The 15,242-nt window shown below is 36.8% G+C and overlaps 2 protein-coding genes across 3 annotated transcripts; both read left to right on the top strand.

The window, feature by feature from the left end:
• Window positions 1–1,969: 1,969 nt before the first annotated feature.
• On the top strand, window positions 1,970–8,328 carry LOC140765822 (shaggy-related protein kinase eta-like). Its single transcript, XM_073105077.1, has 12 exons — window positions 1,970–2,180; window positions 2,991–3,080; window positions 3,165–3,224; window positions 3,306–3,578; window positions 3,650–3,724; window positions 3,818–3,874; window positions 5,200–5,340; window positions 5,448–5,498; window positions 5,575–5,670; window positions 6,411–6,494; window positions 6,649–6,750; window positions 7,419–8,328. The coding sequence occupies exons 1-12, from the start codon at window positions 2,091–2,093 to the stop codon at window positions 7,512–7,514; spliced, it is 1,215 nt and encodes a 404-aa protein (XP_072961178.1). The 5' UTR covers window positions 1,970–2,090; the 3' UTR covers window positions 7,515–8,328.
• Window positions 8,329–9,979: 1,651 nt separating this feature from the next.
• On the top strand, window positions 9,980–15,015 carry LOC140765821 (probable LRR receptor-like serine/threonine-protein kinase At5g45780). 2 transcript variants are annotated; one of them, XM_073105075.1, is made up of 11 exons: window positions 9,980–10,381; window positions 10,462–10,594; window positions 10,693–10,764; window positions 11,579–11,722; window positions 11,856–11,927; window positions 12,040–12,099; window positions 12,211–12,284; window positions 12,362–12,505; window positions 12,578–12,913; window positions 13,402–13,793; window positions 14,293–15,015. In XM_073105075.1, the coding sequence occupies exons 1-11, from the start codon at window positions 10,261–10,263 to the stop codon at window positions 14,605–14,607; spliced, it is 1,863 nt and encodes a 620-aa protein (XP_072961176.1). In that variant the 5' UTR covers window positions 9,980–10,260; the 3' UTR covers window positions 14,608–15,015. The 2 variants fall into 2 exon arrangements, with proteins under 2 accessions (XP_072961176.1, XP_072961177.1); XM_073105076.1 differs by lacking the exon at window positions 12,040–12,099.
• Window positions 15,016–15,242: the final 227 nt, after the last annotated feature.

Below are 15,242 nucleotides of genomic sequence, written 5' to 3'. Positions count from 1 at the left end.
ATATGATACAACAGTTATATATATTATACAAGCCTAACTGAATCGAGCTTGAGCGAGCCAATCATCTCGGCTCATTTAGAGTTCGAGCCAAGCCCGCAAAGCTTACGGGTCCGTAGGCTTTTTGACGGCTCTAAGCACAAAAATTTTCATTTCACATAGGGGTGGTAGGTCCGAACAAGAAGGGCAAGATAAACTTTTTTCTGTTCTATTTAATACGCAAACCCTCTAAATTGTTTGAAACTTTTCAAATCTGTTATCCATTATATTTTTCGACTCTAAATATCAAGTAACATACAAACAAATAGATTGCTAACCTTTTTGTGTCCTTAATTTTTTCACTTTTTTTAAATATTAATAGTATAAAATGAATCAAATATTCGTATAACAATTAACAATTTAAGAGTCTAACATCATGTCTTTGTCTATAATTTTCTTTTTCTCTCTTTGCATGCATGGGAGACTGCTACCAACCAGGAAAACGTTACATCCAATAACAAAGCTAAAACATACTACAAGTTTAGAATAAATCCCAATCATCAAGATTCAAATCAGGTCAGTCAAAGATCCAGCCCGTACCCGATCACTCTTAATTGTTATATTAAAAAGTTTGAATGGAATGTGGGGGGCCATCACCATCACCACAAGTAGAAGTAAGTGTAGTAGGACTAATAAGAAGGGACCATCAATTATTGCAAGCAATCCGGATGTTATGCCCGTTTCTAAAAGCATTACTCCTTCCGTGGGGCCCAGCTCTAGATGGACCGACTGCGTAACTGGCATTCATTTCTCTGCCCGGAAACCCGGAAATTTTTTCTTGCCCATGGGAGGAGGAAAAGTATCAACCGCACATTTGTGTTGGTCGGCGTGTTTGACCGCTCTGCCCCTCCTCCATTTTTGACCGCTCGGCACTCACGCTTAAGCATATTATATTACATAATTTTTTACAAATTGCACCCTATATTTTATAGTTATTTTTTATTTATCTTCTGCCTTTATTTTGACCGTCGAATCAGCGGCGAGACTAATTTGTAGGAAGGTCTGCTCCAAATTTTAGTTCAGTCGAGGGTTTAATTTATAAATAGCAAACTTATAAGATATTTTACAACAAGCTTGCTGCTACTATTAGTAGGGTTTGAACGGAATTAAATTCAACGTCTTTGTCTAACAGATTCTAACCTCTTAAATTATCGCAAAAGGCTATTTTGGTCGTTTCCCGAGCCTACCATGCGAAATAAAGTAAATGACTGGACTTACCAAAATACCCCTGGGATCCGGTCCAAAGTAATAGCCAGTGATACAGGTAGGACGCATGTGATGCGGTCCAACCAGGCCCCAATTATTTTATCGCCGGTCTCCTTGTCGGACACCTCCAACTCGAGGGGCATTTCGGGAACGTCGCAATTCACAACCATCTGCCAGGCGGTCACATCGCCACATCAGCACTCTTCCAAATCTCATAATACGCTCACCATGTACGTCCATTCTACTTAAATGTATTCCTTAACTAGAACAAAGATTTTTATCGTCTTATTAAAATAATCTAGTAACGGTAAGAATTTCCATCGAAGGTGATTGTAACAATAAGGTCACCTTTTCTATTATTTTAAGGATATATTTTTATGTTAAGGAAAAATAGCAAAAGGTTTACAGTGCTTTATCCAACAAGCTTTAGATTAATTATTAAAAGACATGGAGAACTCTTCAATAAAATAGGCGAGAATCACACTACTAAGAGGAATATGAAATTGTCAAGAGTTTTAGAGATAATTTATTATAAATATTTATTGCACACTGGATGATATCATCACTTGGTGAGTCCTTTGCTTTGTGTCTGTGAAAGTGCACACTTTTTATCATTTAGATTAAATAGTTAGTTACAAATTTGCCGAGTAGAATATTCTACGCATCTCTAGTATTTATATAGATTTCGAAACCTTTTTTCTTAGATGTATGTAGTGTATGGATTATGATGGGCTTTAATTACTTTACGGTTGAAATAGCGGCGTTGTTGGGAAGAAGCGTGGAGAGAGAAAGAGAGTGAGTAGAGAGAGAGAGAGAGAGAGAGAGAGAGAGAGACGAGATCGTTCTACATGGCGACGATGCCGATTGGAGCGCCTCCGGCGGTGGAACCGGAGGCCATGAACATAGATCCTCGGCGCCAGGAGGCGCCGGAATCGAAGGTAGTTTTCTGGACATCACCTTACTTTCCGGCGATCTTTGCCGGATTCCTGCGTTCGTGGGCTCGGATCTGGTGTAGGGGTTCACTCTTGTGGACGACGTGGTGTCAGTTTGGGTTTTGCTTCTTTAGATCGCCAATTTACCTTCCAAAACTTTACATTGTGTTTTGAATTTTTTTTTCGTTTTGTTTTCTTAAGGTGATCTTTTCCCGTATGCCGGTAATGTCTTGATTCGTGCACGTTCTTCCACTAGATCGGATTGTCAATCAGTATGTATGCTCGTTTTCTATTCTGGAAAGAAAAAGGCATCCTGATCTGTTTTGGTGATTTTTGAGCTCACGTTGTTTTCTTTCTTGTTTTGATCAGCTCTACTTTTAATCTTTGAAGTATTTCTCTATGGGTCTTTGGTGGAACTCAGGGTTCTGTTTGGTCCCTGCAATCCAGTTGCTGTTTGTCCTTTTATTTATTTATTTTTTCCGTCAGTTGCTTGATGGGTAGGTTGATGCTTTATTCTCTTTCAATGCTTTATTCCGTAAAATGGATTTCATAGTCACTTTTCTTATCTTCTTTGTAAGCTATCTAAGCTGCTTGATCTTTCTCAAGAGGTTTTCTCGATCGTTTCCTGAAAGAATAAAGGTGTTGGGACTGTTTATTGCTCTGGAATCTGCTCTTCCTACTTCTCCTGGAGCTGCATTATTAGGATTTTGCAAGGAGCTTTATTTGCAATGCTGGTAGTTTGGTTTTTAAAGTTAATACGGTGGATCTTACCTTGGCTGTTTATGTTTTATCTCACATTTGATGCCCTATGTGCAGCATGAAGCATCTCTTAATGAGGGAAATGATCCAGTCACTGGTCATATAATCTCCACCACTATCGGAGGAAAGAATGGTGAAGCCAAAACTGTGAGTTGTATGAATGTAAATTGCTTGTTTGGAAGATTAAAGTTATGTTATTTTTAATTTGTCATAAATTTCATGTCGTGTTAGACGATTAGCTACATGGCAGAACGCGTTGTGGGAACTGGATCTTTTGGGATTGTCTTCCAGGTTCCAAAACTAACTAATCCTATTGTATTTCCTTGAACAGCTATCTCTTTGGTGCATGACATTTTGGTTACTTGTGTGCAGGCCAAATGCTTGGAAACAGGGGAGACTGTGGCCATAAAGAAAGTTTTACAGGACAGGCGTTATAAGAATCGTGAGTTACAGTTGATGCGTTCAATGGATCATGCCAATGTCATATCTTTGAAACACTGCTTCTTCTCTACCACGAACAGAGATGAGCTTTTCCTTAATTTGGTGATGGAGTATGTTCCTGAGACACTGTATCGTGTTCTGAAGCATTACAACAATGTCAACCAAAGGATGCCGCTAATTTACGTCAAGCTCTATACGTATCAGGTATTTCTTTTGTATTCTTGCATGGAAAAATGGTTATGAGGATGTAAGTGCTTATCTGAGTTTTTGTGCAGATATTTCGGGGGTTAGCTTATATTCATACCGTTCCTGGTGTCTGCCATAGAGATGTGAAGCCACAAAATCTTCTGGTATATTCTTTGTTAAAGTTATAATCCCATGTCAATTGATTTAGGCAAGGACATTCCACTTCTCATCCTATTAGACCAATGGATGTTATACAGGTTGATCCTCTTACTCACCAACTCAAGCTCTGCGACTTTGGAAGTGCCAAAATTCTGGTACGTTGATGACATTTGAATTAAGCATGCAGAATCTTATGTACTCTATTCTAAAATGATTAATTATGTACTTACTCTCTGATACTGCATAGTGTAATATAGGGACTAGGTAGATGCCTTACAATAGCAATTGCCTGCATTATTGGATAGTTGAGTTAATGCATAGAGAACTCCAAATAGGATGGTGTATCTACACCTTTACTGCAATTTCATTAGTAATGATCATCCAAATAAGCTGGTTGGTTTGTTTTTACTTTTTACTTGTTGACAACCCGTACACGTCCTTGGCAAAAGTTGCACTAGATCTCATCTTTATCTTTCCTCTAGATTTCCTGTCACGTATTCAATGCCTCTTGCTAATATGATCGCATTTTATATAAAAGCTCTTTTTTTCCCTTGAAATGTAGCAATTATGCTATTTGTTCTTTTAGTGGAAAATATCTGCTGGTGGCTCTTTTTGTTGCTTACAGTAGTGAGTTAGCATCATCTTCAATCATCAATAAACAGCTCATGCATAACCTTGTAATCAAGTTTCATTTTTCATTCAAGAAGCGTCCATCAGATGAGTCCTCTTGCCTCATTAATTTTTTATTTCGTAGTTCTTCTTGAATGTAATGCTAGAGAACAATGAGAGAATGAGAAAAACCTTCTCTAGCACCATAATTAATTTTCTTCATATGAACTAATTGTCTTGTTGCCTAAAGCAGAAAATGCAATGCAAGATAGGAAAGAACTTTCTTATCTGAAGTTATGAATTTTACTTCAACCATCATTATTTAATCATGCTTCTTATGATAAGCTATCTTTGAGTTAGTGTTTGACACCTTCTCTAAGGTTCATCCTTTGTCTGACACCTCCTCTAAGGTGCATCATTGCACTAGATTTCTGTCATAAATCCGTCCTTGTTATTGGTGTAATTTGCTCTTAGTACAACTACATCACCGAAGTGCAAATTCATTTTAAGCTTGTTGGCAATATTATACTCTCTTTTGTGATTATAAGGAATTATAATGTTTGAAGTTTGTGGCCAAGGACTTATTTGTAATGAGAGTAACTCTCAGAGGATATATTTGCTGAATGGTTGTACTATTTACACATAGGTGTTACTGTTAGTACAATTGGTGTAACTATATAAAAAATGTATTAGTTTTGCTGCTTGAAATTTTGTTGCTCTCTTGGAAAAAGTTTTAACTGCTGTACTCCATGTTCCAGCTCTAGTAGCATTGATATACCTCTTTCTTTTTGTCTATGTTCTTGATTTTGGTTTTGTGCTCATCTTCTTATCTGCCTTTAATTTAGCTTGTGCATTGTTACTACTATATCAGGTTAAGGGTGAAGCAAATATATCATACATATGCTCGCGCTATTACCGTGCTCCAGAGCTAATATTTGGTGCAACTGAGTACACAACATCAATTGATATATGGTCAGCAGGATGTGTTCTTGCTGAGTTGCTTCTTGGTCTGGTTAGTATCTTTTCTCCTCTAGTCCTTGGTGTGCTTTTTCTAACAGATTTGGGAGAATTATTTTGAACCTACACTTATATTTCTGTTCTTTTCCACATTCTTATTAGCCACTATTTCCTGGAGAAAGTGCAGTCGATCAGCTCGTGGAGATAATAAAGGTGCTATATGATACGACACATACACATTTTGTTCTACTCTAGATAGAAGTTAGATTGATGTAAGTTCTTCTTGCAGGTTCTCGGTACCCCAACACGTGAGGAGATCCGCTGCATGAACCCTAACTATACAGAGTTTAGGTTTCCTCAAATAAAAGCACATCCATGGCACAAGGTAGGAGGAAGATTTTCTTTTTGGCTTTTAAAAATTCTTTATCGCTGTCCTTGCCTTCCAACTGAGAATGCTCTATCAGCAAATGCAGTTCCAAGCTTTATATTAGGCACATATGAATTTGGCGTTTCCTTTCAAATATTTTTGTCACATATTGTGAATATCTGATTGTAGTCGGTCATTACTCTAGATTGTATATAATACTTTCAAAGGGACTAACAAGTTTTTGATCTAATAATCAACATTCCTATTATTGCTTCTTATGGGGTCTTCTATCTTCACAAGCAATCACACTTAATTAGTCAAGTAAATATATTATGTGCACGATCAACTAAGCAAATTGGAGAGATATTTACCATCGAATATTCCCAAATAATGAGGTGATCTAGTGTGTCTGGCAAAGAAAAGCTGATTTTGTCTTACAGAAAAGATGGTCATTGGTTTTATGCCCTATATTATGTTTAGTGGCTTCTAAACCCTTTCAGGAGAATTTTCTTGAGAGGAATGAAAAGACAAACAGATGTGGGTGGAAGCAGCATGCTAGTGCTTACATTGATAATCGTTTGTACTAAATAAAGATGGAAAAAGGGAAAATAATACATATAGCTGTCCAAATAATTTTGAATAATTGTTTGGTTGTTGTTCTTGTTACTGGACAGTAGACATATATTTCTGGTTACTCTGATGTCACTCCTGATATTTGGCAGAGCTTTTTTAAATTTGTAATTGTTTGACTGGTTCAGGTTTTCCACAAGCGAATGCCTCCGGAAGCAATAGATCTTGCGTCACGTCTTCTTCAATATTCTCCAAGTCTTCGTTGTACTGCTGTGGGTTTTCCCCCTCTTCTGTGTAGCATCCCCTCTTTCCATAGAATATGATTGCTTGATGCTTGACTAATGATTTCTAAATTACTACTTGGTTACAAGAGATGGCCCTTGGAGTGCTCCTTTATGCATTTAACAGTTAGTTTTCTAATTACAGCTTGAGGCATGTGCACATCCTTTCTTTGATGAATTACGAGAACCAAATGCACGGTTGCCAAATGGTCGTCCATTTCCTCCTCTTTTCAACTTCAAACAGGAAGTAAGTTTTTGCCATTTTAAATACTCATTTTGTCCTTGAATCTTCTAGCCACTAAGCAGTTAGAACGTTGAACACTTATTCTTGTGAACTAACTACTTGCTAGTTAGTTCTGACTACTTTTTTCTTTGGAGTTTGATTTATTAGATTAGTCTGCATGTGTTGTATTTTATTGTAAAACAATGATATGCGCTCACTTTTTCACTTTTGAGCTAGTTGCACCCATTGCAGATGTCATTTCCTTCATTTCTTGCCCAAAGGTCAGACCCAATGCAATTTCTTCTGGAACATTTTTCTTGTTGGCTCGTCTCTGTTCTCGTCTTTATAACCTGATACAATTCACAGTAACATCTGCAAATAGAGTACTTGGTTGCCTGAGGTTTAGCAATTTATCCAAACAAATGTGCCTTGTTTTAGTTACTGCTGACATGACCACTTGAGGTGCTTCCTCTGCAACTTCCCTCTTGCTATCTACTACTTTTCTCTTGGTTGGAGAGTAAAAATAAAGGATCAAAATTAGGGTTAGAGCATAAAATGGGCCATTATTAGTTGAGGTGATATCACGAAGCTTGCTTGAAATGATTATTATAGAAGTTCCTGTTAATTTAAAATATCTTGCTTAATTGCTGCTGACTTGCTTGTGACATCTTCCCTTTTCTGACCTTTTGCAGTTAGCTGGTGCCTCACCGGAGCTTATTAACAAGCTGATACCAGAGCATGTGAGACGACAATGTGGTCTCAATTTCTTGCACCAGATTGGATCATAAAGAGCGCTCTGGTGGCTTGTACTCGTTCTTCATGATGCACCATGTGAAGTAGGGCAACCTACCTATTCTCATGATTTAGAGCTTCTAGAATCTGATGATTCTGCCGTCGGTGGAAGCTGATCCAGTGCTGTTGATCATTGGAAGGTGCCTAATTCCTAGTCGCAAAGAGCCATGTATATCACCTGACGATGAAGAAATGCTCGAGCAAAGTGTTCCATGGAAACTGGGGAATTGCAAGAGAAATAGGGCGCCTGTCTAAGATACTGAAGGAAGTTTAATCTCACCTGTCTTTTTTATTTTTGATATGTTAAGTATTGTTCATCGGTAGTGAGTGCTGTTGTATGTGTTTACTTTTCTATTGGTGTAAATGATCTCAGTCCAGAGTGTTGCACGCATGTACTTTCTCCTCCATACGAGCCTCTCCCTGCTGGCGGTGGTTTTCTCCTCTCTTCCCTAGCGACTACGGGCGAGGAGAGGCTGTCTCTGATGCTCCTCTTCTTTCTTCTCGCCTTTTTTATCCTCCCACTTTCTCCCTCCGCCGCCCGCCTAGCTATCCTGCCTTACCTCGCTGTAGTAGCCTCAGATCTTGTCACTATACTAAAAAGTTGTTTTGCTTTGCCTTTCTTAGTTTATGGTGTTGTGTTATGGTGTGGTACATGTAGGTTTCAGGTTGGGTTTTCTATGATTTTGTGGAGCCATATGATGTCAATCTTCTTGTGCCTGCATTCTTTATCCATGTGGTACCGCTAATATTGGTTAAGGGAGAGGCTTGCTTATAAGATAGTCGTTCATCTCCTTCGCTCATTTCTTTGCATAAGTACTTATCTCAGTTGTTACTTGCTTCATGTTTAACTTCTATTATTTTGGTACGAACCAACTATATAAGAGTTAGTAGGTATTTTTTCTTCTCACCAAAAAGATCATGAAATTGATTCTAATCTTTAATAATTATTATGAAAAAAAATATTAAATAGCTTGACAGTTATTTTAATAATTTGACTCGGTTAATGGTTTGACGGTATTATTAGCTTGAAGGATTTAACAGTAATACACACGGTTTAAAACTTAGATTAAATAATTTATTATATTGATTAAAATTTTATAGAGCTTAATGTCTTCGGAGGGATGATTAGGCTTTCGAACTCTATCAGTTTGGTCTATTTGTACAGCTTGTTTTTTTAAGCATCGCCTTAGCTATCTTTTTATTCTCATCTATCAAGCTGTAATTATACCAGTCTCCGGATATTCTTTGAAAAATAAAATAATTTCTCAGTTCAGTTTCTAAATTCCGGCCTATCTGAATTATGTGATTTTGCACATTGCTCGAGAGAATCCTTTATATTTGTGGCAAGGTCCATTTTTCTGTACCTCATGACTTAGGACATAGCGGTACTTCTCGGCCTCGATTTATTCATCAAACTATTATCGCTTTTGCCGAATAAGCAGCTATATAGATTTTTCAAAGTAAATCACTTTATCTGAAAATAATTTATAAAATTATTCTCTCAATTAGCAATCGTTATTAATTTAACTAGTTCTTTTAGATAGTAAAAATATTTTATGAAAATTGATTCTCCTTCTATTACTATATAAATTATTGTTCAGAAGTCGATTTATTAAATCATTTTTTGATGCAAGCAGCAATTGCTTATACGTCTATAATACTTTATTGAGTTATTTGTATCGAAAATTCATTTAATTTTTAGTTTGGCGAGATAATGTCATTTTCAATTTCTCTTACACTTGAGGTTTTTTTTTTTAAAATTTTACTTTTTTTATCATTTAATGCCTTGTATAATATTAACGAGACACTATTAAAGAGAGAGAAATGATCCATACTCATCTTTTTTATTTTCTACTTTATATGTTGCTGGTAATTTTTCTCCTCTTCATTATCTTCTTGCTCTTTTTTCTATCTATTAATCTTTTCTTTTTTGATACAAGTTTCTAATCATTTTTTAATTAATAAAATAAGATCCTAATAAGAGATAGTTCAAACTATGAATTTTTGTCAGAATTTTATATTTAAACTATGAATTTCGTATTTAAACTATGAATTCTTCATTTCACTATAGATATATTTTAAATATAAAGAAACTCTGAATAAAAAATTTAATCTAATATTACAAGTAAATTATAATATATACTTAGAAAAATATAAATTATTATTATAATTTCATACTTAAATTACGGATTTTATACATAAACTACGAATTTCATATTTAAACTATTAATTTCTTATCAAAGTTTTTATTTCACTGTAGATAAATTTTAAATATGAAGAAACTCCAAATACAAAAGTTCTAGATTATAATATCATGAATTTTATTAAATTAGTATTAAATCCTTCGATATCTTCTAAATATTTTGTTAAAATTAAGCAGGGACGAATTGAAAATGGAGTTTTTGTGATAATTGGCATTGTAGCTTTTCATGCGACTCATTTCCAAAAGGAGAATGCGCCCTCGCAGACAAAAATACAAATACGTTATTGGCGGACAAGCAGACCACCGGCGCCATTTTCTGGATCTCGACACCTTCGTCCTTCTCTTCCTCTATCTCTCCCTCTCCATTCCCGATACTTAACCAAATAAAGAAATCTCCTCCTTCCTCGGGAACGATTTCCCAAGCCCTCGAGTCGGGTGAGATTCCAAGAAGACTTCTCTACTAATCTCACTCGCCTCAACCCCTGCGACCAAATAAAAATGGCCAAACCCATCGCCGTTTCTGCTTTCCCCAAATCGCAATGGCGAGCTCGCTTCTCTCGCTCCCCCTTCTACTTCTCCTGCTCCTCTTCGCGTTGGTTTCCTCCCCTCTCGTCCTCTCCTCCGACCCCCTCCTGTCGCCCAAAGGCGTCAACTACGAAGGTAGAAAGCTTCCCTTTTATGTGGATGAGTTGGACTTATTCTCTTTAGGTTTTCGTTGTTTATTCTTCTCTTTCTCGCAGTGGCTGCTCTAATGTCGGTGAAGAGCAGGATGAGGGATGAGGGGGGAGTGATGGATGGGTGGGATATCAACTCGGTAGATCCTTGCACCTGGTCCATGGTTGGGTGCTCTCCTGATGGATTCGTCATCTCCTTGTACTCTTCTCTCTCTTCTCTTGGTCTTGATCTTGACCTCGATTTTTCCACTCTTGTTCTTAGCCCTAGTTTGTTTTCTCGATCGGTTTGGTGGCCAGGGAGATGGCGAACAATGGGCTGGCGGGCACTGTCTCTCCCAACGTCGGGAATCTGAGCCATCTTCAAACAATGTGAGTTAATTCGGAAATCTGAGAAAATTTACATCTTTTGTAAGGAGGAGAGGTGTTAATGGACTACTAGACTAAGTAGTTAGACTAAGAAGATAGCTGTTGTGATCCTGTGTTTTAATAATAATAGGAATTCGCATCTTCTTACTTTTTGTTAGTTGTTTCAATTAGAGCTGTCAAATTAATCAAGCTGGCTCGAGCTTGGGTTGATCAAGCTCGCCTCTTATTTGAAACTAGCCAAACTTGATTAATTGATTCAGGCTGAATTTAGTTTCAAGCTGAGCTTGAGAACAAGCCGCCTCTATCAGGCTCGGCTTGATAAAACTCATTTATGTATAAATATAAAAAAATAACTATCTGTATATAGTAAATAAGATTCAACTTAGTTACATATTTGATTTGATTTTATAAAGTGTAGATCAATCAAGATTCAATTCAACTGAATTTAAGTTGGATTCTATTCAAGCTTGGTTCAAGCTTTATTCAGGCTTGACTTGAAGTAGGCTTTGAATTTGATTATCAAGCGGCTCGAAATTAACTCAAGCTTGACTCGAGCTCGAAATAAGCTCGTATGGAACTTAATCAATTCAAGCTGGATCCTTTTGGCCTTTGGCTCAAAATTATTTCAAGCCAAATGTGAACAGGACTCGGTTTGTTCAAGCTTTGCTTTATTTTACACCTACTTTCAATGTGGTTTGCTAACTTCTCCCTTTTGTTTGTGATTAATTTCTGAGACACCATTTGTATAAATTATGCAGAATGAAAACATGAAATTTTTTTTTTTCATTGTATTCATTAAGTGCCTTCATATTTACAGGTTATTACAGAACAACAAATTATTGGGTCCTATCCCTCCTGAGATTGGGAAGTTGTCCCAGCTCAAGACTCTTGATCTTTCTGGTAACCAATTTGTTGGTGAAATTCCAAATTCATTGGGACATCTGACTCAACTAGGTTACCTGTGAGTTAATCTGGGAATATTAGTTCCATTAATCTTTGTCATTACCTCATAATCTATTTTTGAAATTTCGGGGCAGTAATTTTTCATGCACTTAATTCAAGTGTTATCATACAGTTATCTCCTTTCTTTTCAGGCGTCTTAACCGGAACAACCTCTCTGGCCAGATCCCACAGTCTGTTGCCAATCTTGCAGGTGTTTTATTCTTGTATGTACCACTTATCCTCTCTCTCTCTCTCTCTCTCTCTCTCTCTCTATATATATATATATATATATATATAGACAGTTGGCTTAAATTTGGCATGGACAACATGTTACAGAGACTTATCCTTTAACAATCTGAGTGGTCCAATTCCAAAGATCCTTGCGAATGATTACCGGTAAGTAAATGGAGAGGGTAATTATAAAAGACAGTCACCTTTCTGGTCTCAAGTCTTATTTTGCTCTAGTGCTCTTTTCTATCACTTGTAATTTTTTCTGGACTTCTCCAGTGTTACAGGAAATGAGTTTCTATGCAATTCATCTGTCTTACATGGTTGTGCAGATATTTCCTTACCAGTGAACGGTAATCTGTGAGCTAAATATTATGTCATTGTTTTTGGAAGCCTGTTTGTCTGGCAATTAATGTAGTTTTACTTGCAGAAACAATCACATCTGAAAGAACTAACAGTCATCAGTTAGCACTTGCCCTTTCTTTAAGTATCGGCTGTACCTTGATGGCCTCTGTGCTCCTTTTTGTCTGTTGGATACATTATTGCAGATGGCATTTACCTTTTTCTTCTGATGGTACGATTGCAAACATAAGTTCCCTGCTACTGAAGTTTAACTTATTTTTAACTAATGCTGGTCTTTTTGCAGATCATGATTATGACTTCCAGATGGGTCATTTAAAGCGGTTCTCATTTCGAGAGTTGCAAGTTGCAACTGACAATTTTAACTCAAAGAACATATTAGGTCAAGGTGGATTTGGGATTGTCTATAAAGGTCATCTAAGAAATGGTACTGTGGTGGCTGTTAAAAGGTTAAAAGATCCAGACTTTACTGGAGAAATCCAGTTCCAAACAGAAGTAGAGATGATTGGCCTAGCTTTGCACAGGAATCTCTTACGGTTGTATGGGTTTTGCATGACCTCAAATGAGAGGTTGCTTGTATATCCATACATGCCTAATGGTAGTGTTGCTGATCGTTTAAGAGGTCAGTTTCCTTGATCCACATGGATCATTTATCTTAATAATAACTGCTCATGTTGCCCTGTTTATCAAATTTATTCGCCATGTTTGGTTTATCTATGTTAACTTCTGAAAAATGTATGCTCTCAAAAACTTCTGAAAAGTACACAGAATCTGAGAGTAAGCAAATCTGGTTTTTGTTAATTGTTATCTAGAGCTTTGTATAATTTTACTATTATTTAGAATTCCAAGATTTGGAAAGAACAAGGTCTTATATAGCATGAATACTAAGTTTCAACCATCTTCCTGTAACCTGGACCATTTCTTGATAAAAAATATATTTCACCTATATTATTCTTAGTCCAGCATATATTTGTCTTATTTCATCAATATTCATCTGTAACTGTCATGCATCTCCTGAGGCATGAATTAAACTATATTGCCTGTTTGCTTCTAGTGTTCTTGTAATGTTAGTATCATTATTCTTTCCTGAAGCAGAATGACCATGTGCAGATCGCCATCATGGGAAATCATCTCTTAGCTGGAGCAAACGAATGCGAGTTGCTCTTGGAGCAGCTCGAGGGTTGTTGTATTTGCATGAACAATGCAACCCTAAGATCATTCATAGAGATGTTAAAGCAGCAAATATTTTGCTTGATGAAAGTTTCGAAGCAATTGTTGGAGATTTCGGGTTGGCAAAACTTCTGGATCGACGTGAATCACATGTCACTACTGCAGTCCGGGGCACCATAGGACATATTGCTCCAGAGTATCTGTCCACTGGACAGTCTTCGGAGAAGACAGATGTGTATGGATTTGGCATTCTATTGTTGGAACTGATAACAGGGCACAAGATATTGAGTACTGGAAACGGACAATTTCAGAAAGGAATGATACTTGACTGGGTAAATTCTTCATTTAAAAAATGTATTCCTTCATAATTTCCTTCTTCTGACTTCGCTTTGCCCTCACAAAAATTTCAATAAATGCTTTTACTTTAAATTTGTCACATACCACAGCTTGCTTTTGTCCCTCATTTGGAAAAGACATATAATTAGAAAAAGACAACTTGAGGAAATTAAGATTCTTCCCACTTAGGTCATGTGGAATACATGATACAAGTATTTTCTAAATTAAAGAACTTAGATACAGATCAACTTTATTTGCAAAAAATAAAATCATTCAACTCTTCATGTCAAGACAAAACCAAATGCATGGCATTGAGTAAAATGCAATGGGGCCACATGGTTGAGAAGATGGACATGCTCTAGCACATCACTGTATCTTTTATAGGTGCTCTTTCCTGGTTAATGTACTAGGTAGTATGCTTTCATCTACTGCTATTTTGCTATGCATGTTAAATGCTTCTAAATTTACACTGTATCTACTCTTTCATTTATGCAGGTTAGGGAATTACATGAAGAGAAAAAACTTGATATGATGGTCGATGGAGATCTTAATGGTACTTTTGATCCAGAGGAGCTAGAAAATGCCATAGAAGTGGTTCTGCAGTGCACTCAATCAAACCCGGGTCTGCGGCCAAAGATGTCAGAAGTTGTGAAAACCCTGGAAGCTGCATCCAAACAATCAGAACATACAGAAGAGTCAAATGGAGAAGCGTGTGACCGAGATTCTTGTAATTTCTCCAGGAGGCATGATGATACTAATGAAGCATCATCTTTTGTCATTGAAGCAATTGAACTTTCAGGCCCCAGATAATAGCCATCATTTTGGATTCTGGTATTGACTCCAACGGAAGCAGATCGTTCCAATGTTCTCTGAGCACTTATAAAATTACAGGGAAGTTGGAAAGGCTTGCTAAAGTTAAAGAGATGATCATTTTGAGACTTTGACTGTTGTCATGGAACAAGACCTGTATATAGTGTTTTGTTGTCATTAGGTTTTGAAATAATTCTAGTGATTTTTTTGAGATGGTAGGTTATCTGAGTGTAGCTTTTCCTAGGGTGAAGTACTATTTTTGATGAATTATGGTAGGTCGCTAGATAGCATAAAAATAGACTGCCAACACGTGGTAAGTAATTGCCAATGTATATTGCCTCGCAAGAAGCATTTTCCTAGACAATTCGTAGCTTCTGATGGAAAACAATTTTTTTATCAGTCCTCTCAATATATTTAGCCTCTGGTGGTTAATCCCTTTGTTAAGATTACAAAATTTTGTTCATCGCTGGTCGACAGGTTACCTCTCTAATATGGGAAAGCACAGTACATGCTCAAATTTCTTAGGCAGTACTTGACAACCCATTTGCACATCACAACGTGGGGTAGAGATTTGCAGTAAAAATGCATAGAAGAGCACTTATAGTAGAAAAGAAACACCACATCTGTTAAACTAT

The sequence above is a fragment of the Typha angustifolia genome, chromosome 8 (assembly GCF_048772165.1).
Source record: "Typha angustifolia cultivar Huaian chromosome 8, ASM4877216v1, whole genome shotgun sequence".
NCBI classification, from domain to species: Eukaryota; Viridiplantae; Streptophyta; class Magnoliopsida; order Poales; family Typhaceae; genus Typha; species Typha angustifolia.
Note: the sequence above shows the minus strand (reverse complement) of the source record. Positions and strands in the feature narration are given on the sequence as shown.

Coding starts and splice junctions, on each gene's coding strand:
- LOC140765822 (XM_073105077.1), top strand. CDS start 2,091: ATGGCGACGATGCCGATTGGAGCGCCTCCGGCGGTGGAACCGGAGGCC. Junction 3,579..3,649: donor TCAAGCTCTATACGTATCAG/GTATTTCTTTTG, acceptor GTTTTTGTGCAG/ATATTTCGGGGGTTAGCTTA. Junction 3,875..5,199: donor TTGGAAGTGCCAAAATTCTG/GTACGTTGATGA, acceptor CTACTATATCAG/GTTAAGGGTGAAGCAAATAT.
- LOC140765821 (XM_073105075.1), top strand. CDS start 10,261: ATGGCGAGCTCGCTTCTCTCGCTCCCCCTTCTACTTCTCCTGCTCCTC. Junction 12,506..12,577: donor TTTACCTTTTTCTTCTGATG/GTACGATTGCAA, acceptor GTCTTTTTGCAG/ATCATGATTATGACTTCCAG. Junction 12,914..13,401: donor TGTTGCTGATCGTTTAAGAG/GTCAGTTTCCTT, acceptor GACCATGTGCAG/ATCGCCATCATGGGAAATCA.